Source organism: Cystoisospora suis (genome assembly GCF_002600585.1).
Source record: "Cystoisospora suis strain Wien I chromosome Unknown contig_374, whole genome shotgun sequence".
Taxonomy (NCBI): Eukaryota; Apicomplexa; class Conoidasida; order Eucoccidiorida; family Sarcocystidae; genus Cystoisospora; species Cystoisospora suis.
The window spans coordinates 1-27,461 of record NW_027153175.1 but is presented as its reverse complement, the minus strand read 5'-3'; the positions used below and the strand labels follow the sequence as shown (position 1 = coordinate 27,461).

The 27,461-nt window shown below is 47.9% G+C and overlaps 4 protein-coding genes across 4 annotated transcripts; 2 read left to right on the top strand and 2 right to left on the bottom strand.

Annotated features, from left to right (window-relative positions):
• The first annotated feature begins 31 nt into the window (after nt 1-31).
• CSUI_000942 (uncharacterized protein) lies at nt 32-8,670 on the top strand. The gene is made up of 7 exons (XM_068061148.1): nt 32-2,877; nt 4,013-4,137; nt 4,915-5,027; nt 6,027-6,085; nt 6,833-7,031; nt 7,483-7,869; nt 8,332-8,670. The coding sequence occupies exons 1-7, from the start codon at nt 1,603-1,605 to the stop codon at nt 8,568-8,570; spliced, it is 2,397 nt and encodes a 798-aa protein (XP_067926874.1). The 5' UTR covers nt 32-1,602; the 3' UTR covers nt 8,571-8,670.
• Nucleotides 8,671-9,889: 1,219 nt separating this feature from the next.
• Nucleotides 9,890-17,267, bottom strand: CSUI_000941 (uncharacterized protein). Its single transcript, XM_068061147.1, has 3 exons — nt 13,364-17,267; nt 12,591-12,827; nt 9,890-11,672 (listed from the first exon to the last, which is right to left on the bottom strand). Exons 1-3 carry the CDS (start codon nt 15,566-15,568, stop codon nt 11,601-11,603), a joined length of 2,514 nt encoding a protein of 837 aa, XP_067926873.1. The 5' UTR covers nt 15,569-17,267; the 3' UTR covers nt 9,890-11,600.
• Nucleotides 17,268-17,798: 531 nt separating this feature from the next.
• On the top strand, nt 17,799-25,841 carry CSUI_000940 (uncharacterized protein). Its single transcript, XM_068061146.1, has 8 exons — nt 17,799-18,473; nt 19,355-19,555; nt 20,247-20,555; nt 21,094-21,143; nt 21,985-22,022; nt 23,021-23,107; nt 24,696-24,808; nt 25,759-25,841. Exons 1-6 carry the CDS (start codon nt 18,380-18,382, stop codon nt 23,070-23,072), a joined length of 744 nt encoding a protein of 247 aa, XP_067926872.1. The 5' UTR covers nt 17,799-18,379; the 3' UTR covers nt 23,073-23,107; nt 24,696-24,808; nt 25,759-25,841.
• An 84-nt stretch (nt 25,842-25,925) lies between these two features.
• On the bottom strand, nt 25,926-27,418 carry CSUI_000939 (uncharacterized protein). Its single transcript, XM_068061145.1, has one exon. It carries the CDS (start codon nt 26,519-26,521, stop codon nt 26,285-26,287), a length of 237 nt encoding a protein of 78 aa, XP_067926871.1. The 5' UTR covers nt 26,522-27,418; the 3' UTR covers nt 25,926-26,284.
• Nucleotides 27,419-27,461: the final 43 nt, after the last annotated feature.

Below are 27,461 nucleotides of genomic sequence, written 5' to 3'. Positions count from 1 at the left end.
GGCAGCCAAGACTACTGCCCACAGTGGTAAAGCTCTGTAGCGTGTAGTGGTTCTGGGATGCCCGGTGCCGTAAGAGACACTACGGTACGCTGGACCTGCTAGGCAGCCGAGAGCGGGAGCCTTTGTTTGGATTCTAGATGGAACGCTGAAGTGAGGACTGGGAAATACAATTCGCTCCTGTACGTTTTCCTGATGAGCGTCCTTGTAAGTTGTCCAGGGGTCCGGGGCTGCAGTCAGCAGCACGGGAAGACAGCACCGGTTCCCGGAGCCGCATGCGCTGACGATACAACGGAGACATGAATCTCTGTTCCTCATCCCTCTTGCGTTGGTTCGCTCTTCGTAGCAGCTCGCCGAGCTGAGCCCCTTTTGTTATTCACCAAGACCTCGCTCGTTTTCTTGCCTGCTCTGACCTCGGGGTTCGCCTCCCGCCCCTGTCGACTGTAGTACTCATCTCCCTACACCTTTGAATGTCGACGTTGCACACTCGCATGCTGTCCTGAACAGACGCTTTTCTCTCCTCTCCCCGAAAATGTTCGCAGTTCGACTCCTCAAGCCGGCAAAACTCGTGGATGTCCAAACACGATCTCTTCTGAGATGTGCACACGTCTTGCGACGTCCGTAGCTGGTCTCGGGCAACCCCAGACGTGCCAGTTACTCCACAGGGAGAGCTGCTTCTTCCGTCGTCCACGGCTTCATTGAATCGATTCCGCATTACCGCCGGACCGGTGTGCAAAGACTGCTCGTTCCCGGGCTAGTCGGCAGCCCCCGGCCGGTTGTCTCTGCGGCTTGCTAATCGGACTCCTGTCTTATCCAGCCCCGTCTGCCTGAGACTGCAAGGCCACGCGCCAGGTGCGTTTTGCCCCTCACCTCCCTCCTTCCTCGTGAGGTGACCTTTCCACTTCCCACAGTATGTCTTCCTCCATGTGAGAAGAAAGAAGGACACACTCGTACACCTTTACGCGCGTATTTCTTGCAATGAAAGATGGTCCGCTTAGATCGCAGTGCTGTCAAAGTGTGCGGATGTCTTTTTCTCCGGACTTTCTCCCGTCCAACCTTCCCTCAGTCTAGTAGCCGCCAGCCCCTAGAATCCTGCGCGTAGTATCACCGGCGACAGAGCTACTGAGGAGCAGTTTCTCGGCTACTTTCGGTTAAAAAGTCCCGGTAAATTCTAAGGTGGAGGTTCAATGAGAGCTCGAGAGATCTTTTCCCCTTACTGGCCGCCTGGCGCCCTGGCTTGTGTGTTTACGGTGACTCTCTGGTCGACACTTCACTGTTTCAGCGTATTGCTGCTGTTCTCTATTCTCACCATGTAGGCGATTGCTTGTCGCCCAGCTACATTCCCTGCGTCACATCATTGCGTTCATGGCCTTCCTTTTGCTCTAAGGAAAGGAATCTCACTAGCCATGCTCTTACGATGATGGCTTCCTCTTCTCGGCCTCTGATTCAGCAAGGAGAAACGCGCAATAGGTATGGCCATCAGGACGGAACGACTACCGTGTGCTCCACAGATCGCCATTCGCATGCGTATGATAAAGCAAGGCGTCCTCAGAATCTTGCCGTCAAAACTCTTGATCTTTTTCCTCTTTCTCTCTCGTTCTCCAAATGCCACCGGCTGTATTGCCCGTCCTGGCATCTCAAGAACAGACACTCAGCAGAAAATCTTCTCCCTGGATGAAACCAGGCTTCTTTTCACTCTTTCCTGGCGGTTTACTCCCTTCTCTCTTTACCTTTTCAAAATGTTCTTTCTCTGGGTTGATTTTCTCCTCTTTTCGTCTTCTTTTGGTTGTGGCGGCGGTTATCTGCTGTGTATGCACCTCCAAAAGCTCCGCCACTTCTATTGAGATTCAAGTGCATGAACTTCTCCGAGAAACTCCCCATCATTCTTCTCCTTTCCCCGGGTTCTTTTTCTGCACAAAGAATACACTCTCTGTCAGTCTTCGTGGTCAACGATCTCTCTTCTGCTTTTCGTCCCTTTCCTTCGCTGAAAAAAGAGCAGAATGGAGGAGAAGTCTTCCGATCCACTTACGCCTAGGAGGCAACAACGACGACTCACGACCTTTCTCTCTGTCGAGAAGGAAAGAGACATCTGCTGTTCTTGTAGGTACAGGATGGCGGAATGAGCCAGAACAAGCATCACATTTTCTAAGGTTATTCCCTCATGGGTTTAGGAAACGCAGCTTTGCTTACCTTACGTCTCGCATCTATCCATCGATACAGTCTCCTGAACTTTATCCACTGGGGCCCTACGACTGCCGGGACTACATCAATTCGATGACTAGAATGCCTGGGTGGGCGACCCAACGTTATGTCCACAGCTCCTCTTATTTGCCGTTGCAGACATCAAGCGCCGGCTTCGTTTCTTCACCACAGGAAAGGAAAACAAAGTCTTCGGCTATTTACAGCCTCTTCCGTCCCGTCACCCCATCCAGGAGGAGGGTGGCATCTTGTATTACAGGAAGAACCCCGACAGATTCTTTTGTTAAGACGGGAGAGGCGACCAGTGCGGCAGCAGGTCGTAATGGACTCGGGAACGTCTTGTTCCAAAGGGGGCAGGAAGGGCTGAGAACAGGAGTGAACCTCGCACGATGGGTGGAGTCATCCTTTTCTACTGCCCTCTGGGGGGCAGGGAAAGGTCGAGCTCAACAGAAGAAGGGACCGACTCGGGCAGGAGCGAGTCGGCCGAAGGGAACTGATAAGAAGAGCGCAACGCTAAAGAAAGGCTCGAAGGCGGAGGATAAAAAGAAAAAAAAGGGAGAAGAGAAGCTTCAAATCCCTCTTAAAAGAACGTCGTCTAAAGGTGGCAGGCAGCGCCAGGAAGACTTGTTCAGTGAACTGACCAAGGACAATCTGGATGGAAGAGACCTACCTCACGGCCTTGTAAGTAGACAGCACTACTGCTTGCTCATGTCTATACACTCGGTGAGGTGTTCCCGGCCTCTACGAAATGGCTGGATACTATGCTTCATGTTGAGTGATCACGAGTCTGTCCCAGTGCGAATGGTTTCAGACTCGCAGGTATACAGAAGATTCTAGATCCTTTATGGTGAGTGGGAATAGAATGTGTAGGGACAGCCTAAGAGTAGGCAGGATCCTTCTAGTGGAGAGACGGGTCAGCTGCTTCTGTATAGCAGTGTGCGCTCTTCTCCTCCCCCGCGTGCCTACCTACCTACGTCGCCTTCTCTAGCGCGTCATCCTTCCCATGGAGGGAGAGACGGGTGTTACCAGCGAACCTTCGCCTGTGTTTTTTGGTTTGAGCTATGCGCATGCATACAGATAGATAGGTAGATTCAGACTACCTGGGTGTCCAATCATGTTACCGCCTGTACGCCACTTTCCTCTTTTTCAGATTCTTCTTCCCACCCGTAAACCATTCGTCAACACATTCCTTTTGTCGACATCCCAAGAAACACATGGCCATAACTCCTGCACTCGTGTCTGAAGGATACGTGGTCTCTGCCGGAGATGACGGATGACGCCGGGGATGACAGTTGCTGCCCGGGCGGCCCCGGCCAGCCTAAGACTAGGGGTGAATCGGGAAAGAAGACAAGAGGGGGGGTTCCTTCTTCGAGAGAATGAAGGAGGACCCCCGTGTGTCTTTGTGCCTGGAGTACATCTCCCCCAGAGAAGATTCGCCTGTTTGTTCCTCCCAGCGGCACCTTTGTGTGTTCTCTTGCCCAATGCATGCGAGCCCACGACATAGATGACAGTTGTCAAGCTAACATGTAGGTTCTTTCGGTTTTTAGTTTACTAGTGCAGTGCCTTAAACTCTCCACCTTATACACACAACACCGAAGTCTCTTTAGACCTTTCTATCGAGCTTCTCTATAGGCGTTTTTTTCCTTTCCTCACGAAACTGAAACCAGGCAGGAGTCTTGAACAAAGCCTCCAGCCTTCTTCCCTGTCTTCCTTCCGTATTTGAAAGTTTCGAGCTCTCATTCTTGGGATGGTCGTAGATGTCGCGTCAGCTCTTTCTGGTTCGTTTTTCTTTCCTTGTGGTACTGATCTTTCCTAGATTCCTCCCCTTCAATGGGAACTCTACAAGACGTTTGGACGCCTTGGAAATCCAAACTGGCCATACACCGCAGAGCCAGCCACATGCAAGATTTTCATTGAGAGACTTTTCAAAGGATTTGGACGGTAAAAGGAGGGGAGAGGGTGATCTCCTGCTGATCTTGAAGTGGTTTTCATACCTGTGGATGTAACGTCATACCTGTACGAAATTCATTTGGGACAAACGTTCTCCTGCCAGCTGTACTACCTACACACACTACCGAGGACGCAGCATCACCCTCTTAATGGGACTGTTTCGGACAATGGATGGTAGAGATAGTCTGTCTATAGTATACGTGAGTATGCCTGCATGACACCTACAACTAGATATAGTAACATGTGTAGATGTTGCCTAGTTTTTTATACTCGAATGTATTGAAGGTGTAGCTCTTCCCCTTCAAATGCAGACCGGAACGGCTTACTTTCGTTTCGTCGAAGAACAACAAGGAGCTTCCGGGGAGACTCGTCTCTCACGTCACATGAATGTGATCAGGAGCACCGACTTTCCCCCGCTTTTGGCGTGAGGAAAGCTTAGGCCACGAAGAGAATCCAGTCACCATACCATAAATCTGCTTGTCGCTCCTGTGTTCTCGCCTGTTCAGTGAGGATCTATCGGAGAGATCTGTTCACGAGTCAGTCCTTTCATAGTTTCCGAGACATACACAAGGCGAGGAGTTGACGATGAGATCGCGGGTGGACAAGTCCACTGGAGCTTACGATTCCCCCGATGCCCTCTCTCTTTGTTAGCTGCTGTCCCATGACTTGGACTAGCTGGCAGTACAACTTCAATCGCTACCCGGAAAGGTTTATGTCGGAATGTCTCTGTTTTTTCTCCTGTGAGGCTGCTCGTCTTCTCACGTTCAGGCGACTGAGTATTACTGAGAATGAGTTTAAGAAGCGAATTGAGAGAGACTGGAACTTCTTAGCCCCTGTAAATAGCTCTGAGTTTGAACACTTTGATGGCCTCTGCTGGAAATGTAAGTAAGAAAGACTTCCTCCACGTCAAAGCCTCCTTCTAGAGGTCTCTACTGAAGAATGCATCAGATGAAGTCCTTATAGGCGTTTTCAAATACTGCTGTATGTAGATCCATAGACTTGCTGACATATATGTTTCTTTACTCTCTCTCGTTGCCCATCTTTGATTCTTCTCCTCTGACACTCTCTGATCAAGCATAGGCGCGTATTCCGTGAACGATCATCCATCATATGACTCCTAGTAAGCTGGTCGCTGTTTCGCGGAAAGAGAAACTCCGCTCTCGATTCGCAAGTCACATCGGCCTCTCTTCTGGTTCTACTTCGGCCTTCTCTCCGATGAAGAGATAGCTACCTCTTACCTTCTTACTCTCCGTGTAGGCATGGCTGGATGATGACTTGAACAGAAGTCACAACATTTTCCTTCACTTTCCCTTCTTTCTCGTATTACGTCTAGGTATGTGTACGTACGCCCTTTCAGCTCTATGTTGTTTTGCATCGACACAACAGAGAACAAACGAAGGAAGGAAGGACGACGGACATCGAAGATCTCCCGTCCCCCGCAATCGCCTTCTTATCTCTTCACCCGAAACCTCGAAAAGCAGACGATAAGAAGTCACAGGGGAAAGGCGTATCAGAAACGTCTTTGATCCATTCGAGGAGGACTGAAAGACAAGCACACGAAGCTTCTTCTTCTTCTTGCTTTTTACCTTGGAGTTTTCTGTTGTAGCAGGGACATTCCTCATTCATGCGCAGGCGGGAGAAGTGCGGCTTAGGCGGCTAAAAGAAGGAGTTATGAATGAGATAGAATGAAAGGTGGATGGACTAGTTGTAACCCTAAACGTGTGATGGTTTTCTTGCAGTTTCTGCTGTCTGCTTCATCTTTTGTCGGGCATACATCCATCTCTGTTATGTTTTCTTGGCTTGTTTTCTTCATCAAATGAAGCCACTGTGACTGTGAATCTGAGCTTCTTTTTTCTTATTCTTGTCTCACATTTCTTCAGGTTGGACCGTTGTAAGGGATTTGAAGATCATAGAGGAAGAAGAATTTCGCCGCCTCCGTGTAAGTGGGAGGATAGTCCCTGGCTAGACTATCTTGCTTCGTCATTCTTCTCGTTTAGATGCCTTCGGATAGGGAAGGCTTAGGTGCTCAAAGCTTAAGATGACTGACAATCGAAATAAGATATCCCCTCGTGGAGTTGTCTCTTACGTGTCGATACTTCGGTTCTCCCTCAACTACATGCATGGGAATGAAGGGTCGCACGAGTCTGTCGCTCCTCCTGGTGTTTCGTTCCACGACGAAAACTCTTCGATCTAAGCTTTTTCTGCTTTCTCTATGTCGTAGACGAAGTATTTTCGTTCAAGAACAACTCGCTACTTTCCTCTCCCCTTGTCGTAGTCCCGAATTCGTCGCGACGTGCAGGTCTGTGCGTCTGTACGAGACTTGCTCGGAGCCTAGTCAGGGCATTATGATCGCAGTCACAATATCTCGTAGAGCTACTACTTGAGAGAGACAGAACCGCGTCATACCACCCGTACAGGATGCTCAATACCACAGGGACGTGAGAGACGACTCCTGCCGATGGTGATGAGATGAGCCGATGGACCCCGCTCGTACAAGTACGGAGATACAAGAAAGGACATGTTAGCGATAGACACATGTACAGGCTTGCGTATATGCCTATAAAGGGATGTGGCTTCGTATGTATGTATATGTGCACTATATGTATGTACGCAACTATATATACGTACATATATATATATATATATATTCACATATCTGGGATAGTTTACGGAGTCTTGCTGGCAGACTGAGCAACGACGAGAGGCAAAGAAAAAAGATGGTGAAGCTCTTCTTCCCGCACGGGCTCGCAAATGGTCGTTACCTCCCCCTGAAGATATTCCTCGCTTAACGATGCAAAGGCGCGTTAATAAGGAGATCAATCAACAAGGTGTTCACCCAGCCGTGCTTCACGTCCTTTGGAGATTCTTTTCTGACGGCAATGATGGTACGCCGGAGTACCTTTCGCAGTTCGTTCGTTCCGCATCTTAACGAGATGTATCCATACATGCACTTCTGTATAGGAACTCATGCAATTTGTGCTACCGACACTCCCACTCGCTTAGTTGTCTACTCCTTTTCGATGTACTAGTCCTCTCGATACATCCTGATTTAGTAGGTTCTCTTCCAAAACTGTCAGGAAACGACGCTGCGAAGTCCCATAGTGAATGTCTTGCCCCAAGTGGTTCCTTGTGGTACTGCATCACTGTCAACAGGAGGGAAAGGATACTTCTGTGTGTTCATGAATGCAGTTCTATCTATCTATCTATCTATAGAGCCCATTACCAGGGGACCGACGTTCGTTCCTTGTCGCCAGTTCTCAGCAGACTCGAGTCCTTCAGTTCTCATCAGGTGCGCCTTCTGTTCCGCGGTCTCTCCTGTATCTCTTATTTCTGTAGAACTAACGCGTGAGCAGGCATCAGCACGCTTCGAAAGTCTGGTGATTTCTCAGAACGTAGCCCCTCCCCAGGAAGACCAAGAAGGGGACGACACATCTCACTCGTCTCCTTCTGAGGATCCTGACGAGCATGAAACACAAGCGAGTCAGCAGTCTGAGGAAAATCGAGATGAACTGGATGCTTACCTCGAGGAACTGATTAAAAGAAGGAAAGAAAAGGAGGCAAAGCGATTGCTGAGACCTCTGACGGCAGATCGCTTCGTTGAGATCTTTCAGGATGAAGTAGAAGCCGCGATGGAGTCGTTTGATGAGGATGCATATTGGGCATATCACCGTGGAGTTATGGCCGAGAGAACAGAGCTGAAGGAAGCTCTCGCTAGGAATGCTGGTTAGTCTTTGATGCTAGTTCGCTACGAATTATATTTCACTGAGTCATGGCAGCTCTTGATAGTTCTCCTGCCTCCCTGAAGGGGCAAGCGAAGAGCTAACAAGGAGTAGAGAGGAGTTGCCTCTACCTTGGAGACCCACACATTTCGGTGTCTCGTTCTCCTAAGAGGTGTCAACGAATGATCTGGAAGCGGCTACGTAGCCAAACAGAAAGCCGTAGCGTGACCTGGATAGACACGATAGTTCGCCTCTCTCTCGAGGAGGTTCAGTGGAAACCTCTCCACAACTCGACTGTTGTTGAGATCTTTTCTGCTCTTCCAGTGCGCTAGAACAGTGCGCCTCCTCTTGCTTCTTTTTGAGTATATTCATGCTCGCAGACGGAGACGGCTAGGGAGGTGGTAGACCTCGTAGTCAAACTCCTATGTTGTTTCTTTGTCTTTCTGCGCGTGTCGGCTCTTCTCAGCATTCCGACAGCAGAGAAGACGATTCGCTCGGGCGTCTGATATGCTGTTCAAAGACATTTGGAGGTCTGTGCTAAGGGCAAGGAATAAAGACACTCTCAAAGAGATATCTCGCCCAACCGATGTATCAAGCGTGTGGAAAGTTGTACCAGCACCGTGCTCGCACAAGTTGAAGACATCTGTGTCTTCTGCTGCTGAAGAACTCCTTGCTAAAGTCGCAGAAAAGACGGGTGTACATTGAGGAGATGCAACGGCTGACGCAGTCGTCTACCGCTGTTGGCATAGACACATGTGCTGTGACCTCTCAGCAGCACATGGCTTATATACCTTTGGTGTAGCTTTCTCATCGCGGGATCAAGTTCTTGGGAAAGGCAGGTTGCGCTACAGACTAGTAAAACTTCTTTTGTAGTCATCTTTTTCAAACCTCACTGCCCAAAGGCGGTAGGTTATCTGTGTGTTGTCAACAGATGCACACGCTGAGGAAATGTTCGTCTAGCCTGTCACCATGCTGTTGTAGACAGACAGGCAGATAGACAAATAGATACAGGTTTGACTCTCTTCAGGACAGGCCGTCTCTTACTATGCCCAAGGTTGCTCGGTGGCGTTGCTGCTCCTAAGCCGGCAATGTACGTTTAACCAGATCCAACGCCCGGCCACCGAGGTTCAGCAGGCTGCATTACTGTTCGCTCAAGAGTACTGTCTAGGACGAACTCCCTTTCTTCTTTAACGACAAGCGACCTAGCGAGTTGGTACCGGACCCGCGAGTGTTCCTTCATCATGTTTCTTGCCACATACATCTAGCGAGCACTCCACTAAATTTGCTCCGCACTCCAAGCCAAAGTGTGTCAGTTGATATGTGCTCCGGGCAGGCTGGAAAGGGTCTTTGCACTGACACTTCTGTCACGACAGTTTGATTCCGCCACGATGGAGAACAGAGAACCGGAATTGATCTCCAGAGAATCTCGCTCGGAATACGCTTTACGGGCCATATATATCCTTCATTCCTATGGACAGCTGCCGCGCCCGGACTAGCGACACGACGACGTTCAGCCTAACGTGTACAAAAGGCGTGAGCGTCTGTCCGGCGGTATCCGAGAGGAGACATCTCAGCAAGTGTCACTCACATCCAGTTAACATTTCGGTGCCGTTTCGGAGAGCCTCATCCGCAGAAGACCCGAACCGCGTGCACTCTCCCTAGCTCTAATGTTACCGTAATGGATGACTGGATGAAAAAAAGGAAATCCACTGACCACCAACCCACGCCTCGGCTTCAATTCAGTTCATCCATCTAGTGTCTTGGCTCCTCCTTTTTCGACCGTGACAAACGTCGCACAGACGAATGAGGGCTTCCAATCTTCTGTAACACCAGAAGGCTCTCAGCAGATCTGAATCTCAGCCCCCTTTGTCGTATCACGTCTCTACCTTCTGTTTAAAGCAGTTTCGATTTTGAAGTAATACCGAGAGAAAGATAAAAAACATGCCGTGTTCTCATGAAGAGAAAAACGGCTTCGAACGGGGATGCAGGGCGCGGCCCCTACCCCTCTGCCCGAAGTCCTGTTTCGTCTAAACTCAATCTATTGATTTTCCAATCTGACAGGCTTCTTTGATACTTCCGCGAACGGAAAAACGGGGTGCAGGAGCTCAGGAAGAAAGACAAATCGCCTCCCGAAACCCACCCGTCCAAAAAGACCAAAGAACGACAGTGTATGGAAAAAAGATACACCGCGGCAACTCTTCACGCGTCAATCATGTTCCATAGAGACAGCAGCAGCAGGTACACCAAACAACCTCCCTACCTGCTGCCTCACTCCTGGGAGTCGAACTAAGAGAATTATCACCACTCACAATGTCAAAACATAGCTACGGACGTCCTTGCCTGACTAGAGAAAAGCAGAAAAAGATACACGCGAAAGATTCGCTTGTCTAGACAACGCCGAGTGTTTGACGGAGAAAAACTGAGCGGGTGCGAACTCAAGAAAAAAAAGACAGAGCGGGAAAGACAATTTGATTCACAAAGAAGAAAGAAAACAAAAACATATCCGTCTTTTCCCTTTCTGAGCAACCAGAGGGAGGACTGCCGTAGACAGGAGTCCTACAGACTAAGAATCAAAGGCGAATCTTCAACTTCCTTTCTTCTTAGAACCCTTTTTTTCTTCCGTTCGTTGAGACGTGTTTTCGGTGAAGAAGGCTTTCGCGAACAAAAGAGAAAAATGTTTACAAAACCCTATAGAAGACTACTGGCCTTCGCTCTTCTTGCGCTCCAACAAGTAACTTCTCTCCATACGTCCTGTCTCCTAAGCGGGAAGAAAAGAATGATTTTCATCTGACCACATCATCACTCCATATAAACTTTTCGACTTTACAGAGATTGACTTCAATGAACATAGAGAGGATAAGAGTTTAGCAGGCCGCAACATTGCGAGAGAAGATGGCTGAGAGAGAACCTCTCTTCCTTTTCCTCATCCTTTTCTTGGCCTTTTTTCCTTCTCCCGTGAAAAACAACCACATCACTGAACGGGTGACTACTAGCCTGTCTGTAGAATAACGAGGAAGCAGGCGAAGAGCCAAGGCCTTAGTCGGACCTCTTCCAGGGTAGGTTCATCACTCTCCTCTCCAGATAAAAAGACCATGTGTGGTCTGCCTATTGTCTCTCGTAAAGACGTCACAAGAGTCAGGGCGGTCACAGAGTACCAGAGAAAGAAGAAGAATGAGAGCGGATCCCTATCACTGGATGACCCACCAAAACCCTTGCGAGTTGGCTGGGAGACACCAGAGAAAGGAGCGGAAGTGCGTGTGGCAACCAATGCATGTCATTCAAGAAGAGATCTGTCCAAACGTCTAGAGCAAGGAATCCCTTAGGTGTGATTCTGGGGATACCTCGTATAACACATACTACTTTTCACAAAGGCTGAGATACACGTACCCGTGTCTCTACATGGTAACTATCCCTCCCACCCTCCCTCCCTGTACAGCTATTCGTGTGAAGACATTCATTCACCTCTTCCGAGAGAACCGGTAGAGGTCCACCACTCGGATCATATGATGATTCCTGTGTATGCTTGCCAAAGGGCAAGATAAAACACGTCTAGGTATCATCTGATCGGAGAATAGAAACACCTCTACGCGAAGTTCTCTTCTCGCTATCCACACACATGCAAAGGAGACTGCGCCTGCTCCTCCTTTCACTACATGATACAGCACTCAAGGCGAACTCTCCGCTAATGAAGTATCCAGATCTCGAGAGAGATGCGAAAGCTAGAGACGCATGCATTCACAGTCCATCATCGTAGGTGCGTCGAGCTTGGGCTTCGAGATAAGAGAAATCAACGTCGTCTTCGGGTAGCTGTACAAACGCAGAGAGAAAGAACGGATCTGAACTACCCATGCACCAAACACAAGACTTTCCCGTCTACTTCTAGGCTCGCCATTCAATCTCTCTGCCAACGAAGTTAATCTCTCGCTATCTCTTCTCTCAAGAGACCACGGATACCCCCCATATTATGTTTATGCCTCCTCATAGAAGCCAGGAGGTACACATACAGCTTGCTCACGTCCTCGGCTATTGCCGCCAAGGAGACAAGGGGGAGAAAAAACTCTTCAGAGGTGCTAAGGTAGTCACTAGAGTTGTGATGACCATGCTTACGCGGAATGAAGATACCCGTAAATCTATACACACACACATACATACATCTACACATGCGGAATACATACAGGTATACCTGTTCACCTATGTCAAGTCTATGTATGTATATAGGTAAGACATATCTGCGTACTGGACACGTATTATATATGTCATTTGTATCAGCATGGCTTGAGTATACACTGATCTCGATATGCGTGTCGTCTTCCTATCACTCACTCCCTATACGGACGATCGGAGTGGCGACGTGAGCTAAACTGATATAAAAAGCCTACATGTCTCTACATACACGCCCTGGAGCAAAATCGATGCTCCCGGCAGGTTGTACGATAACACGCCGCCTTCTCCTGTAAGGACTTCCGTCATCCATACACTAGTCATGACCAGCTGGATTCTTTTCTTCTTCTTGTCTACACATCTACGAAAGAGAGAGGACTCAGAGCGAACCACCTTACCACCTCGCACAGTAACAAAGGCGACCGCCCTATGTATGTACAGACCTCTCGTCCCTTCCCCTCTCCAGGTGAGTTGTCAACTATGATCGCTTTTGATGCATCCATCGATAAAGAACTCTTCATTCACTCTTCATCATGTTTCTTCTTCTTGTTGTGTCTTACGTACCCTTGATCTCTTCTGATGTAAAGCAATGGTAACCATACGTAGAAGCTGTGTCGAGAATCGGAAGGCAGTGAGAGACTGTCTAAAGATGTCATCGACCTCTTCAGGGGGTGGACGAGCACGCGCCCCTGTTACTTGAGAGCTCCCCCAGAGATCATCACTAACAAAGAGAAGAGCAACGCAAAGGACTGTTACTCCTATATCGAAGAGATTCTCAAAGCGAGAGAAGAAGCCTTGGCCCTGCATGGAGAAAACCATACAAGTAAAGAATACACAAGAATCCTCTTCTCTTCTTTTCCCGTGTAAAATCTTGAGAAAGAAAGGTAAACACACTCACGCGAAGCGAGTCGGCAAATCTATATGTATAGATAAGAAAGTGGTGTCTTATTCATTATTAGTATACGTCATGTGATGTAGACGTGATGTCTAGCTATCTGTCAACTCTTTCCTTTTCATGCATTCTACTTGCTCCCGTTACCATCGATCCTCTCTTGTCTATCAGACAAACAAGGTGCCCCGGCAATAGGAGAGAAGAATGATAGGAATTCGAAAGCAGGATGATGAATGAAAGAAAGAAAGGACGAGAGGAGGATGTAAGCATCTCTACAGATGGAAAGACACGACCAGGAAAGGGACAATCAGATACACCCAGCCACGAACTGAAGCTTTCCACCTCCCATCACGTAGATACATAAGAGAGAAGGAGTGTGTATCTCCAGTCCATCGATGTGAAGACCCTTGCTTAGCCAGGAGATCGTGAAGTCTCTCTTTCTTACCACAACAAGAGCTCGCAAAAGAACTTCAAAGAGAAGCATAGTCGTGACGAAGACCTCGGCTACAACGACCGGCAGATCAACAGCCGAGAGAGTTAAGCAACGTACTAAGACCCACGCGTTGACAATGAAGACAAAAGCGTAGAGATAGGCTGTATACTTAGAATAGTAAAGCCGATTCGCGACAATACTTAAGACTTCTTTCCATTGAACTAAAGACGGTGAAGATGAAGAAAAAGAATCGGAAAGACTATCCCGTCCTCCTCCGAAAGATAGAGAAAAGGGTAGAAAAGATCCCCCTTTCTGTACTAAAGAGAATCCTGTCCTTTGTTGTCGACCTTCTTCTTCTCCACCTCTCTTTTTCGAAGTCTTCTGCAAGAGACTTCTCTGGTGCTCCCTCTTTCCTTCTTCATCCACCCCTCCTAGGAGGGTGCTCCTCTGATGATTGCTTACACTTGTCTGATTCTCATATCCATACTCAGGATCTTCACAAGAAGCGGGAGAAGGACTCCTAAAGGGAGATGACTTAGAATGACGATCGAAACCTCCCGAGTTTCGTGAAGCGCCGCTTTTCTGGAATAGAGAGATGGTGGGTGTAGAAGAAGACCTAAGCGACGTCTCCTTCTCATTCAAAGATGCCGATTCCCCTCCCCGCGACGCAATGTGTTCAAGCTCCTCTGTCACGACATGATGAAGGTTGAGGCCATTGAATGAAGGTGAGCGAGAAGATGGAGAGTGTGTTGAGGTGTACATACAGTCTGAAGCAGAAGAAGAATCACGGTCACGAGGAGATATATATCCATTTCCAGAAGAAAAGGTCATTCTTGTTTGGGTTTCACGTTCCCCTTGAATTCCTCGAAAGCCATCCGAAAAACTCTTTTTGTCATCATCTCCTTCTCTACTCCTATCAAAAGGAAAAGAAGAGACAGGAGGAGGTGTAAGCTTAGCAGCAGAGGAAGAGAAAGATGTCGACCCACGAGATGATGAGAAGAAATGATTTCCGTCTTCATCGTGCTCTTCTTCCTCCTCTTCTGTAGGGATTTGATATGACTGGCCTATGCTAAGGCTTCTCTCACTTCCTCGTCTAGACTGGAAGCCTCTCTGTTTACCGGCTGATGAGGGAGAAATCTGGGGACTGGCAAATGACACATCGATCAGCCCCTCTTCTCCTTCATCTCCTCCTCTCCCCCCACTGGAAAGGAAAGCCGTATCTACTGGTGATTGTTTTTCTTCTTCAAACGGATGTCCTCCCTCATCTCGATCCAACTTATCGGAACTGCCCTTCTTCGGGTGTACATACACCTCAGAGGGAGGGATTGACGAGGTTGATGACGCTGATGATTCTATCCCGGTTGAGACTAGGCCTCCTTGGGCTCTTCCTTCTGTTGTAGTAGTAGTAGTAGTTGTTGTCGTAGAAGAAAAACTGTCCATACATAACGTTTCGTATCCTGTAATAACCTGCATCGGAGCACCTCCATCGAAGTCAAGGAACGAGCTTCTTCCTCCTCGAGCTCCGCCTGATGTTTTCTTCATGAAGGAAGATGAAAGCTTTGTCCCTATGTTATTCTGACTACGATAAGAAGAGGAAGCAGGAGGAGTAGAGGGACTCAGAAGAGATACTCCTCCTCCACGTGAAGATTTCTTCTCATCGTAGAGACTTCCTTCTCCTTTTCCTCCTACTAACAAAGTTGAGGGAGAAGACGAGGCCTCATTGAAGTAGTGATTTGCTGAGGGATTCTGATCTGAAGTAAGAACAGTCTTCTTATCTGGTGTATATACACCATTAGAAGGATTTCCATAGGCATTTTCATCATCTACACTCATGTTATCTCTCCCTATGATCATCCCCCCCCCTTCTCCTTCCTGGTGTAGATACACTCCCCGTTGTCCAGAAGACAACTTGATCTGCTGGGAATTCTTTCCATACATCCCAACATACGTACTGAGACTTTCATCTTCACCTTCTCCTGTGTCTATCATCATCCTGTCAAAAGGTTGATCTTTGGAAGAAGAATGACTATTACTAGCCACGATACCACTGGCTTGCGAGTATCCCATCCCTCCTTCTCTCTCTGCGCCGCCCCTCCCACACCCTGAGGTCATAAGAAAGCCACCATCCTCTTCATCTTCTTCATCTTCTAAATGTAACAGACCTTCATCATCTAAGGGGTCAGAGCAGGGTAGAGATGGAGAGTATACGGACATCATCTCTCTTAACAAAGAGAAAAACAGAGAGTCTCAAACCTTTGTTCCACGCACGCCTGATTCTTCTCTTTCTCTCTATCGATCTCTCTATTCACTTAGACAAGCTTCATGAGAAAAGAGTTTTCTTGTCCTCTTCTTCCTTCTTTGTTGCTTCTCACACGAGGGATGATAAACTGCAGAGGTTTATCTGAAAGAAGATGCTCTCCGGAGAACAGATATAAAATACGATCGACAATGCATGCAGGAAGTAAGAAACGAAAGCATGAGGAATCGAGTGAATCCAATCTCAAGAAAGGAGAGAAAAGATTGAAAGTCTTCCCCCTCAGTCCGTACAGAAGAATAGAAAGGAGACAGCAGGTTTGCTGAATGTTCTCTGTTTCTCTAGTCAGAAACTCGCAGATTATGCAGATGGCAAGAATACCAAGAAAGACGTGAACTTTCCTATGTATGAAAGAAACAACGTGCTCTTTGTCGTTCTGTGCACCTGCTAAGGGATAACAGAATCTCTAAACCTGAGAATAAGCGGCACTTGGTGGCTCTTAAGTCTTTCCTGAGTGAAGAAAGGTAAGAGAGGAGATCATGAAAGGAAAAGCTTTCGTCCCATCTTCACCTGCAGCCTTCAAACCTCCTTCTTTCCATTCCACATCCGCCACCACCACAAGAGAAAGAGACGGAAGTCCGCTAGTGACTCGAAGAAAGATCAAGTAGAAAGAACGAGAGAGGAGGAAAGTGGATAGGAAGGCACCCCAAAAAATCTAGACTGACAAGAAGGAGAATTCGCGGAAAGGCGAGAGACGACAACTACAAAGGAAAACCGACTAAGGTGCGAATACGACGGGCATCTGCGAAGGTACGGGAACCAGAGAGAATGAAACGACGAAGGTGAATCTTCTCAATTTTGAAAAGAAAGTCAGAAGTATGTTAGTAGTGGGAAGAGAACCGGCTGTACGGCAAGTCTACCAAGAAAAAGCAGGCGGCGCGTTCGTTTCGTTGCTGATCTGAGTCGGGTGTATGCACGAAGGAAAGCGTGCCCGGAGCAGAAAACAAAGACAGTAAGCAGACTGAAGAGTGAAAGAGGGAGTTGTATGGGGAGGGATTTTAGAGATGAACTTGTTCTAAAAGCCCGTTCTGCTCGGGTCAAAACGGAAATTTTTTGAATGACACCAGCACGGAAAGAAGACGCGACGGCCGGATGTGAACAACTAGAAGGAAGTACGAGGCCAGTCTGTTAATGAAGAAGTAAAACCGGGAACTTAGTGTCAAAAGGAAGATGGAAGCGTAAGAATCAACACAATACACAAGACAAGCGCTTAAGTCACTCCTCACGCTTGGGTCAATACCAGCATGGTACGGGTGTAGGGGGAGGAGAGCGATGGGCGAGACTGAAGGGTCAAGAACTGAACAAGGAGGAAAGAATGAGCTTGAGATAGACGTAGTAAGCCAGTAGAGGCTCAAAGGCGATCGGAGTTTTAGATTGGCTTAACGAGGAAGAGAAGAGAGCCGTTAGCAAGAAGGGGACGGATTCGGGTTAACGAGAAGACGACGACGAAGCGAGAAGGCTATCGTGAGTCAGTAAGAGGCTTCACATGCTGCCAAGGCTCTGCTGGACATAAGAGTTAAGAGAACGGGTCCAAGAAAATGTTCCTAACCATAAGGGTAAACTCCCTGACATCCGCTGGCTGCTATTCGCTCTGACAATCTGTACATACGTCTGCTTCTAGTACCTAATGTTTGTCGCTGGTAAGCTCACTCACTACTTCTAACACGAGGCACGTGAACTCATACTGGATTCGGCTTATGTTCCGAAACAAACGGTGGCGATCCCAGGTCGCCAACGCCGGGTGTGTATGGAATTAGTAGGAGAAGGAAGGCAGGGTACCATTGAAAGCTCTTGGGACAGCCTTCTTGAGGCATGAAAGGGTCAGAGAGGTAGAGAGTAGAACCTACACGAAAGCATGGACAACAGGAGCTAAGATCTACCCTCCTATAGTTGGATTGTATTACTTCTCGTATATGCTTCTCTGCACTCACCCAGTACTCACCTACACGCGGTGAGCCTGCCTCTCCGGGTCACTTCAAGAGGGCGCTCTTTGCTGTAGACTTCTTCCCGTTTCCTTTGTCCCTGGCTCACTTTCAGGGGTTTCCCGCCACATTCTTGTTTATCGATCTACTTGTTTCGGCGTGGATTGCGGCTTCATTAGCATGAAGAAGAAGAACCCAAGTCATGCAGTCCGCAGAAGCAGCACCGACCCTCCAGCAAGCAAGCCCGTGTTAGCTCTGGCTAGCAACGAGAATCACCAGGAAGCCCCGTCGATGCTCCCAGCGTTCTGTGCGCTGCCCGGGGTCGTATTGTGGCTCGCTTTTTACTGTACGATACACGTATACCGCACAGGATTCTCTTCTTTCAAGACAGACTTGGTCCTTTTCCTTTTCTCCCTTCTGTTTCTCCGTCCTTTTGTGTACTCCCTGCCGGTCAGTGTCTCGGGCTCGCTCCGGGCCATGGTCCTGCCAGACTAACTCACGGCGGAGCATCGACGCGTCTCCCATTGTTTTCTTTTCCTGCAAAGCAGTCACTTTCTTCCTGAATTACTCCTTTCGTTTATTGTCCGCTAGAATCCAAGTTTTTGCCGTACGAGGATGAGCGCCTGCGTATATCGTTGCCACCGAGGAACGATTCTCTGGGGAAACAGTATCCTTCCACGGTCTCCGAAGTTCTCCCGTTTGCATCGTTATCTTTCATCATTTTTCCCTTCATTCAGACTTCTTTCCCCTGTATAATAAGTTCATCCGGTCCTTTTCCGATTAGCCTTCAGTATGTGCGGGATTGTGGGCCGCTGCGTAGGCGGTCAGAAGTCCGCCTTCGGGTGCATGTCCCTTCGAACCTTTATGGTCGTCTGGATCGTTGTTTGTAAGTTTCGAGGGGGACCGCGTCAGTGTTTTCTCCTCGCCACACATGGATACTTGTCTCTGGCATGCTGTCTTTACACGAACAGACTCACGTTCTGCTCTTTCCACGTCCTATCGGCAGTCCGTTGTTAGAGGCAGAGTGCTTCAGGTCGAGCAAGTCGGTCGGTCCCGCCTTCAACACTAGGCGTCCTTCTAAGGAACTCCTCTCTCCATCATTGCCACCCGGGGTTTGTGTCTTTACTTATGCCTTCCTGCACTTCGTGTTGGGATGAGGAGTTAGATTCTCCTTTCCAGGCAAAAAGAGGGTTCTTCTGTCGACCAGGTGCCTCGGAGGCAGATAAATAGGTAGACCAAAGACAGATAGATAATAGATGGACAGACAGGTTGAGCAGTGCATGACTCGGGCCTATTCCACGCCTGTCTCTCCCCCTGTTTTTCAGTTGTATCCGATGCGTCAATAGTAGGAGGGGCAGTCATATAGGAATCCTTGTTGTGAAGAGCGAACTCAGCCATTCTCTTCGCCACATCAACATCTTCATTGTGCTTGTGTAACAGATTCGAATGGCACGGTAGGTCCACTTGGTTTCTCCCTCCTTCTCGCCTACACGCAAGACAAGATTCAGTTCAACATGCATTGATACTCCATTCTGCATACTCTCGTGTTCTCGTGTCCATCTTCAGTTCTTTCTCTTCCCCCCTGGGTCTCTGGTGTACATCGTTTTTCCCTCTCGTCTTCCGCCTTTCTACCGGCGTCCCCTTCACTAAAACATACAAGAGTCTATCAGCCATCAAGATTAAACGCTTTTACTGTTGTTCTCCTTTCTTCACGGCGCCTTCTCTCCTCTTCTTCCCGTCCCCCTCTTCCTACCTGTTTGCGTGCAGGCTGTCTCATAGCTGTCTTTGAGTTTATTGCTGGATCTTACTTCACTTCGGCAAAGAAGTATATTGATGAAATTCTCCTAAGTCTTCGCTTGATAGCTGCTGACGCAGGCGTGGAGTCAGGTGGAAACTATTACTACGATGTCCTTGAAAAGTCTTTTGCGACTCTGTGGAAAACTGCCTTTGTGCTTACGGCTATTCGAGGTAGGAGATGACCTCTCTACACCCGAAAAGCTACCAAGCAGATCTCCTGGATGATTCTTCATTCACTTTTTAGTTCCTTATTCTTCCGTCTTCTCCCCCTTCCCAAACTGCCCGATCCTCTTGACAAAAGGAATGCGTGTGTTGGATTACATGTGTGGAAGGGAGCTCTGGGTGTCTGGTCCATTTATGCGTTGTTCTCATTTCTTTTGTCTCTTCTCTCAACTCCAACTTGGGAGATGCTGGACATGCTTTCCCCACAGGGGGACGTATGTATACAAATTTACGATATACATACGTCCCTGTGTGAGACGATTCTTGTCGCTTTTCTTCTCGCTTCGTGTATGGAGGTGCTCCCTTTCTACTTTTCATCCTATGGCTCGTTGATGATAGAGAGCTCACGGATGCTAGGTAGCTAATGCGTAGATGGCCAAAGGAGGGTTTCTGCCTGGTTGGTATGTTTTGTATGAGAGGGGCTCTTCTCTTAGATACACCCCTGAAAGGTGCCTTCCCCTTGACAGCTTGCTTCCTCACCTACACATGAGTGATTTGCTTCTCGTCTATCTTTCCAGCGGTGGCTCTCTAGCACCTTTCTATGTATGTATGTAGAGATTCTGGTCGACTCCGGATATGTGTCATGATCATCATGCTCTTGACACACGTGACACTGTGGCTTTCTTCTTTTCTTTCTCAGGTCTTTTAGATTTCGTAGTCACGGGCATCGGGATCTATGGCGTGTGGACGAAGAAGTCATGGGCCCTGTACACCTTCCTAGCAGTGAACATGATAAACTTCATTGTCGATTTCGTTCTTTTCCTTGCGAGTATTGTCCTCATCAATTCTCTCTATATCACTTGGTTTTATCCGGTAAGTTCATTGGCGGAAAGAGGCCGAGGTCAAGAGACAGATAGAGCTCCGCTGTGCATACAGCTTACCTATGATGATCACTGGGAGGTGGAGTTAGTAGGGACGGGACCGACGGGGTCGGGGGGCGGAGGACAATGTAAACTCGATCCTTAGCACGGGTGTTTCTTGTACGGAAAGAAGTTGTTTATCTATGCTTGACAGCTCAATGATCGAATCGTTAGTAAAACTCACCCCTAGTCTATGTCTTTAGTCTATCAGCAGACAGCTAGACCCCTTTATTCCTTCCTCCTTTCTCTCTCTCGTTCCCTCTATGAAAGCCTTTCTGCTGAGTACATTCACAGAGTGGGGTTGTATACGTATAGGCAGCCATGGCTTCCTCTCTCTCCAGCCTCAGATACTGGAGAGAGTACGGACGTGTGACGTACCTACTTACATGGGGAGACAAGAGAGTCTATTATCTTGCCCTGCTGACTATTGGCTCTAGAATTTCTAATGGGTCTGGTGCTTACGTGTAATATCGAGAGTAGCTGTGCATGCGGCAGATGACGAATATTCCGGAGTGAGACTTGATCTTATTCTATACACATCAAAGCTTTGATATGAGTGAGGTGAGGCATCTCGGGGAAGCCACAGTCATTCTGCATAACTTGTTCCTGTCCTCTGTGCTTGAACAGTTTTCCACGGTCTTTCCCTTCGTTCTCTATGGCTGGCAAGCTATCCTGGGGTGAGATAAAGGAAGAAGAAAGAGGCTGGATGCAGAGGAAGAGGAGGAGGGCATTCTCCTCAGTGGGGGTGGGGTGATCACAGCCTTTACAAACTCTGAGTCAGAAAACACGCCGTGACCGTACCGACATACCTTCCGTATCTATCTATCTACCTATCTATCTATCTATCTATTTTTTATCTATCTATCTTTATCTAACTATCTTCATTTGTCTATCTCCAATCTGAACACGTGTCTTTGTATCTTGATCTATTGATACGTTTATAGACAGGTATATCTTCTTACTCTGAGTTCTGCTCTTTTCTGTGTGTCTCACGTTATGTCCTTTCTTTCATCCGGGAGGCACAGCTTACAGATTACTTGTAATGTCTTTTTAGTAGATAGCCTCTCCTCTTCCGATTCTATCCAGACCGGGGTATCCTTCAGCGCAACTCCCCGCTGAGCTGGATAGAGTAAGAGACGGTAGCGACAGAAACCGCGTGGAGGAGATGATAATATATAATATAATTGACACATATGAGCCTGCAGTACTCCGACACGTCCGACATACACCATCTCATTCCTTCGTTTGCTATGGCTTTCTATTCTTCATGTTCCCCCCAGGAGGTGGAACAAACGCCAGTAGTAGTGGGGGCTCACTCATACCTGTGTTATCGCAGGCAGGCAGCTAGCAAACAGATAAATGAAGCGAAACGGATAGCAAACCTTAAGGTGGTGCGTATCTCCATGAAAACGGTGTCTCATGGCTTCAGAGCTAGACAGTGTAGATCTTCTCAGGCATCTTGATGTTCTCTCTTAGTATTCTTGAGTTGCCTACCTTCTTTCTGTTTCCTCTGTGCAGACCTTACTTCGCCTCCTTGATCTTGAGCTACACATGGAGTAAGTCTCTTTATCTATCTGTCTATGCTTTTCAATCTATCTGTGTATCCTAACCTATCTATGTTTCTTACTTCCTTGCTACCACTGTGGTTGTCGAACGGCTTTATCAAGCAAGTAGCAAAAGAAAAGGGAGAACGAACGTGTCTCCGGGGGTTATGACTCTCGTCAAACTTAAGCGTGACTGTGCTATATTTATCTGTTCTTCATACTGGCTTTGTCTTGAATACCTGCAATGCTTTCGCTCTGAGCTTCGAGTATGTACGGCATTCTTCATTGTAGATAGAGATACCCAGTGGAAGAGATTTCATCGTCATCATAAGCATACAGCGGTCAGCTATTCATCTTGCCCTTTATTTTTCGTGATTCCTTCGCCTCGGTCGTCTTCTTGCTCTTGTTTCTGTCCGTTCTGTCTCTCTCCTCTGATGTTGTCACGGCGGCTCCGTTCCTCCCGAATCTCTCAAACATCTTTGTATTTCACGGGTTCCTCGAACATTTTCTTCGCCTTTGTTGGTGCGCAGTAGCCGTGGTGTCTCGTTACGCAGGATATCGGCACCTTGGTGGTTCGTCTTTCACTTTCGTCTGTACTTCTTTTTCCCTACTTCCTCGTCAGTAGCTTGTTTATCTATCCCTCTTTATCTGTATATGTATCTTTCTCTATCTATCTATCTTTAATCTGTCTATCTTTATCTATCTATCTGTAATCTAGCTTCAACTTCTTTATCTATATTTCGATGGAGTGACATCTGAGGTTATTGCTTTCTCTCCGTGATCTTCCTCACACATCACTAAGCCTCTCGTATGGGATGATGTAAGGAAAGACCAGCGTATTAGATGTCTAATTATCGGGTGCATATGGTAGAAACCTTTCTTCTGCATTTCGTGTCCTCACTTTGAAAAGGGAGCTTCCTTGTCACCGAGCCAAAGTGAAGTTCGATCGTTTGATTCTCTGGCGGTCTCTTATCGTTCTTCTTCATTGTCTGCGCTGCTGCATGTTACAGTCGTTGGAATTGGTGGCAACGGAGCAGAGATGAAATCCTTCTATCAGCTTAAGGAAGAACAAGAGAAACGTTCAGATTCTGCCAGCGGTATGTACACGACAGATTCCCCACATGCACCGTGGGGGGAGGAGTGAGAAACTCGGGTGGTTGTCGCTCTCTCGCCTGTCGGGATTTCTTTATGATCGATCATAAAGTCCTATTTCTCATCAGAAAGTTCTTGTCGACTCTCAGCTTTGCCTGTTCTTCACGTCTTAGGCAGTTCGTCTCATTCATACTTACAGACATACGTACCTGTATACATACATATGCGTATGTGGATATAGTGGCGGTAGTCTGTTGTGAAGAGAAGATTATAGATGGATGAATGATAGGTCGAGGAGCAATCAGTGCTGAAATCGAGCTAGAGTAGGAGGACGTGGCTTCCTCGGAGGGTGCTGACCCTCCTGGCTCTTTCGCTTGCAGAAGAAGTAGATATAGAAGGACAGACACAAGTTAGTTAGTTACTCGTGTCACTCGGAAGTTTCCCGGGATGATGGATAAGATCGGAGAAGGACTCCGCAAGGGAGGACTTCGAGAGAAGGCAGAGGAGCGTTGCAATGATGAGATACGTGTGTGGAGTATTCGAGTAGATAGATGGGTGTACCCCTGTATAGACAGCTCATGATCATGACCTCTAAGCTGTTTGTACCGAGACAAAGGGAAAGGCATTTCTCAGGAGTCCCTCGTACTTACGAAGTCCCCCACACGACAGATTTCTGTGTATCTCTAGTAGATAGAGACCGGTTTGGAATTTGTTCTTCACGCGTAGGTGTAGCCAACGTTTCTCTTCCTTCTTCGACAGGGGGGAGAGTGCTTTTCATTGGAACAATAGAATTATTTACTTACTATTCTCTTGTCTTATGATCGTCGTTCTTCTGACCCATGATAACAGTGATGAGAAGCCGTAGTGGTGGAAATAGAGAGCTTAAAAAAACGTATATATGTACCACATATTAGCCAAACTCTTTTACTTAAATCAGAGGCACATACACTCCTTCTGTCGCAAACGAATTTCAAGGAGTCTTCTCGTGGATGACGCGTATGGTGTCTGGTGGAGGTAAAGGTGATCTCATCGTCTTACTCATCCTCTTTGCGTACATCCTTCAATATAGTGAAGGTGTGTGTCTTTCTCTTTTCTGCTGTTCTCAGAGTGTACCATACACTCTATCGTAGTTTAGAGTGTATGGACAGACAGAGTTTTGTTGTTTTTTTACCGGCTATATATATGCATATCAGCCTATATCCATACGTATATGTTTTCCACCGCAAGATGATGCGGACNNGGGGGGGGGGGGAAGCTGCATCTTTCCACTTTGGGACAGAGGAGTCTCTCGCTTACATGTCCTACACATTTCTGTGAAGAACTCTTTATAAAAATTTCTTTTCTGGGAGAATAAGCACGCTCTTCTTTAGTGGTTCGCTTGGGCTGCACAAGGCTTCCGATAGGCAACACATCAGCCACCCTCTTCATGTGTTGGGATGACGTGCTAGAACAACCCTAGGATACCTGTCCTCGGTATCTTCATTCCCGTGCGATCGAGGAGGGAAGACACGTACTTCGGTGGCGTGCACTTCTCACTTTACTTTGCCGAGGAGCTTCGAAAGATGTGGTCGGGTCGCATGGTGTTGTTCTCAGGGACCGCAAAGGAAGAAGGAGGAGACACAGAGGCTAAGCCTTTACTACGCACGAGTTCAGGAGTTGAAGTGGAAGTGGACACTGACACCGATATACCGGCAGTACCTTAAATGGTATCGTTCACTATCGCGTCTTGTGCGATCACAGGGGGAGGGGCGGGGGGGGGTTCGCCACATGGTGCTGCGGCGCATGCGAATACCTTCCCGTACAGAGGGATGGGATGCTCGCTTTTTGTCTGTTCCTCGGAATCCCCGTTTTGGGGGTTCCTCGACCCCTCAACCCTTTTTGTAGGGGGGAAGCAGCAGGTGGTCTACTACTTGTAGTTGGATGACACTCGAGAACTGTAGGGCTTGTCTTGCTTACCGCCCACCCATGAGAGAGAAGTATGCTTTTTATCCTTTAGTAGCCAGCTAGCCGTTCAACACCGAGGACACTCAACTTGAAAGCAGTTTTGATTCCGTCACTCATAATGTAGAGATGTTAACTACAGCCGAAGCACTCTTCATATGGGTAAAAGTCACCTCCGCAGGAGCGTCATGCTAGATAGCGACTGTGAGGAAAGTCAGGGATTGCGATGTCAGCTTTGAAGGTATGTGAGGTCGTAGTGATTCTCACAGTCTGAAGATCACCCGCAAAGAGCCTTTACCGGGGCTAGATCAAGAGTTGTGCTCTCGAAATTTGGCTGTTCTCTGATGATCAAGAATGCAGCGATGGACAACAACGGGGCTATCACGACGTTACCGCTCTTCAGTTTGTTTCTATACGTGATATTCCTTTTTCTCGTGGATCGAAGTAACTAATGGTCTCACAGTTGATACGAGGCGCGGCATGTCGTAGTAGTGGTGTAGAGAGTTAAAAAGAAAACATCTATTACAAGAAGAAGCTTCCAGGAATGCACAGGAACTTCACTGAAGGTCACAGACCGACAGTGCCGTGATATGAATGAAAAGAGCCATGTGCGTGAACACCGAAGGTTGATCAGTCGTTCGTTTTCCGTGTGCGTTGGCATTTCGATTTGTAAGCCAACGATCCTGCCGTGTTTAAATCCTTACATTCCTACCAGGTGGCGACCGGCAATGCTCGGTTTGGGAGGGGGAATCTTGTCTTGTCTAACCAAGAAAAAGAGAACTTCCCAGTTCAAGCTGGCTTGTTGGCATCGCATCAGTGCCCCGGGGAGAAATGCACACGGGTGGTTATAGGTAGAAGAGGTACTCTCAGCTGTCTTCGGGTCTATTTTTCTACGGGCGTGTTCGCGATCACAGATGACGTTGGTGTGGCTCAGTCATCACGATAGGCCGATCACCCTTACCAGGGAGCTGCTTGTTCGTTTGTTTCACGGTCAGAAAGAGCTACAGCTTCAGCGTGTCTTCGGAAGAACTTCACGCGGAAGCCGGACTATGACTGGAACCGCTTAGAGAAGATAGTGCATGCTACTAGACCGTAAGCCCCGGTAGAGAAGACAAAACATAAGTCCAAGAAACCTCTCACGGTAACAGTTAGACGCAGAACAATTGTAGAAACCGAGGTTGTAGTCTCTTCGTGTGACGTATTTGCAACTTCGGCCATTCACAACACCCCCGCTTTTGAAGCTAGTTAACAACAGGTTGCAGACTCGTCGCGTTTGATGCTGCTTCGCCAGTCGGCTTTCTCAACGGGTCTCGTGGAACGCGTTCAGTCCGGATCCGACGGAAAGGGTCATACGGACTTCGCCTGTCATTTGAGTCATTTCCAGTGGGTCTTGATAAGGAAACCGTGGATGACTCGGGACAGGAAAGATGAAGTGCTTCTAGTATAAAGGCGTAAACGAGCTTCCTTCTAATAGTCATTATCCGCCTCGAAGACTTGCAGCTTTCCAAGCTGCGCTGAAGCAGCGAACCACTGTGTGTTGCACCCTCGCTCTTTTATCTCTTCGCATAGGCAGCAGCAGAGTCACAGCTTATCTCACATGAAGCTGATTCGAAACACAGTGCGCCCTCCGAACAGTGTAGGATGAGGAGAACCGTCGTGACAGGGAGACTACTAGCTTCGGTGGAAAGGTGCGAGAAAAGACAGAGAGGATAACGTTGCAATTGAGGCGACAGGAGGAGGACGCTCTTGATGATTTCTCTTTTCTCTCTTGCCGTCTCTGCTACTTGATTGATGGGGGAATTTATTCAAATGAAGGCATATCTTCTCTGCTATCATCAAGCCAACTCCTCTCGACTGGAATGTCGGCCCACTCGTTCATCCATTGTTCTTCTTCTTCGGTCTTGGAACGAGATGCGTACCGCTCCTACGCAAAGGAAAAGCAGAAGAAAATTCGAGACTCTCCTCCAGCAAAGAGGAACTTTTCTTATCGTGGTCATGCTTAACGTCCACTGCAGGGAGCTCCAGCGCTTACACCAGATATTAGTTCTGCACCGTGTACTCCCCACCTCTCAAAATGTAAGGGTCATCTGCTGAATCTCTCTGCTTTTCTCCTGTACCCGTCTAAGAGAAGCGGCAATGGACGCACATGGGAGGAGCTACCGGAAAAAGAGCTCCCGATCCGGAGAAGGGCGGATCCGAAACATCAGCGGGGCAGCTCTCAGGACAGATCCATTGGGTGACCTTTCCATGTACAACATCACCCACCCCCCGATTTTCATATTTTCGATCAGTTTGAAGAAAAAGGGAGAGTTTTTCTCCTCTGTATCGGTTCGTTGCGAAGAAAAATCATCCATCCTATTTGCTGATCATTCTTGAGACCGACCTCCCCCCCCTCCCCGCGAATCTGACATCAGCGGG

Bases quoted from the DNA above. Each gene is read 5' to 3' on its own strand.
- CSUI_000942 (XM_068061148.1), top strand. From the start codon at position 1,603: ATGCCACCGGCTGTATTGCCCGTCCTGGCATCTCAAGAACAGACACTC. The intron at 4,138-4,914 runs GTAAAAGGAGGG...TCTCACGTTCAG, and splicing joins CTTTTCAAAGGATTTGGACG to GCGACTGAGTATTACTGAGA. The intron at 6,086-6,832 runs GTAAGTGGGAGG...TCTTGCTGGCAG, and splicing joins AAGAATTTCGCCGCCTCCGT to ACTGAGCAACGACGAGAGGC.
- CSUI_000941 (XM_068061147.1), bottom strand. From the start codon at position 15,568: ATGATGTCCGTATACTCTCCATCTCTACCCTGCTCTGACCCCTTAGAT. The intron at 12,828-13,363 runs GTAAGAAAGAGA...TTCTCCATGCAG, and splicing joins TTTTGCGAGCTCTTGTTGTG to GGCCAAGGCTTCTTCTCTCG. The intron at 11,673-12,590 runs GTACGTAAGACA...GCGTTTGTACAG, and splicing joins TACATCAGAAGAGATCAAGG to CTACCCGAAGACGACGTTGA.
- CSUI_000940 (XM_068061146.1), top strand. From the start codon at position 18,380: ATGTGCGGGATTGTGGGCCGCTGCGTAGGCGGTCAGAAGTCCGCCTTC. The intron at 18,474-19,354 runs GTAAGTTTCGAG...GTTTGCGTGCAG, and splicing joins GGTCGTCTGGATCGTTGTTT to GCTGTCTCATAGCTGTCTTT. The intron at 19,556-20,246 runs GTAGGAGATGAC...TTTCTTTCTCAG, and splicing joins TGTGCTTACGGCTATTCGAG to GTCTTTTAGATTTCGTAGTC.
- CSUI_000939 (XM_068061145.1), bottom strand. From the start codon at position 26,521: ATGACTATTAGAAGGAAGCTCGTTTACGCCTTTATACTAGAAGCACTT.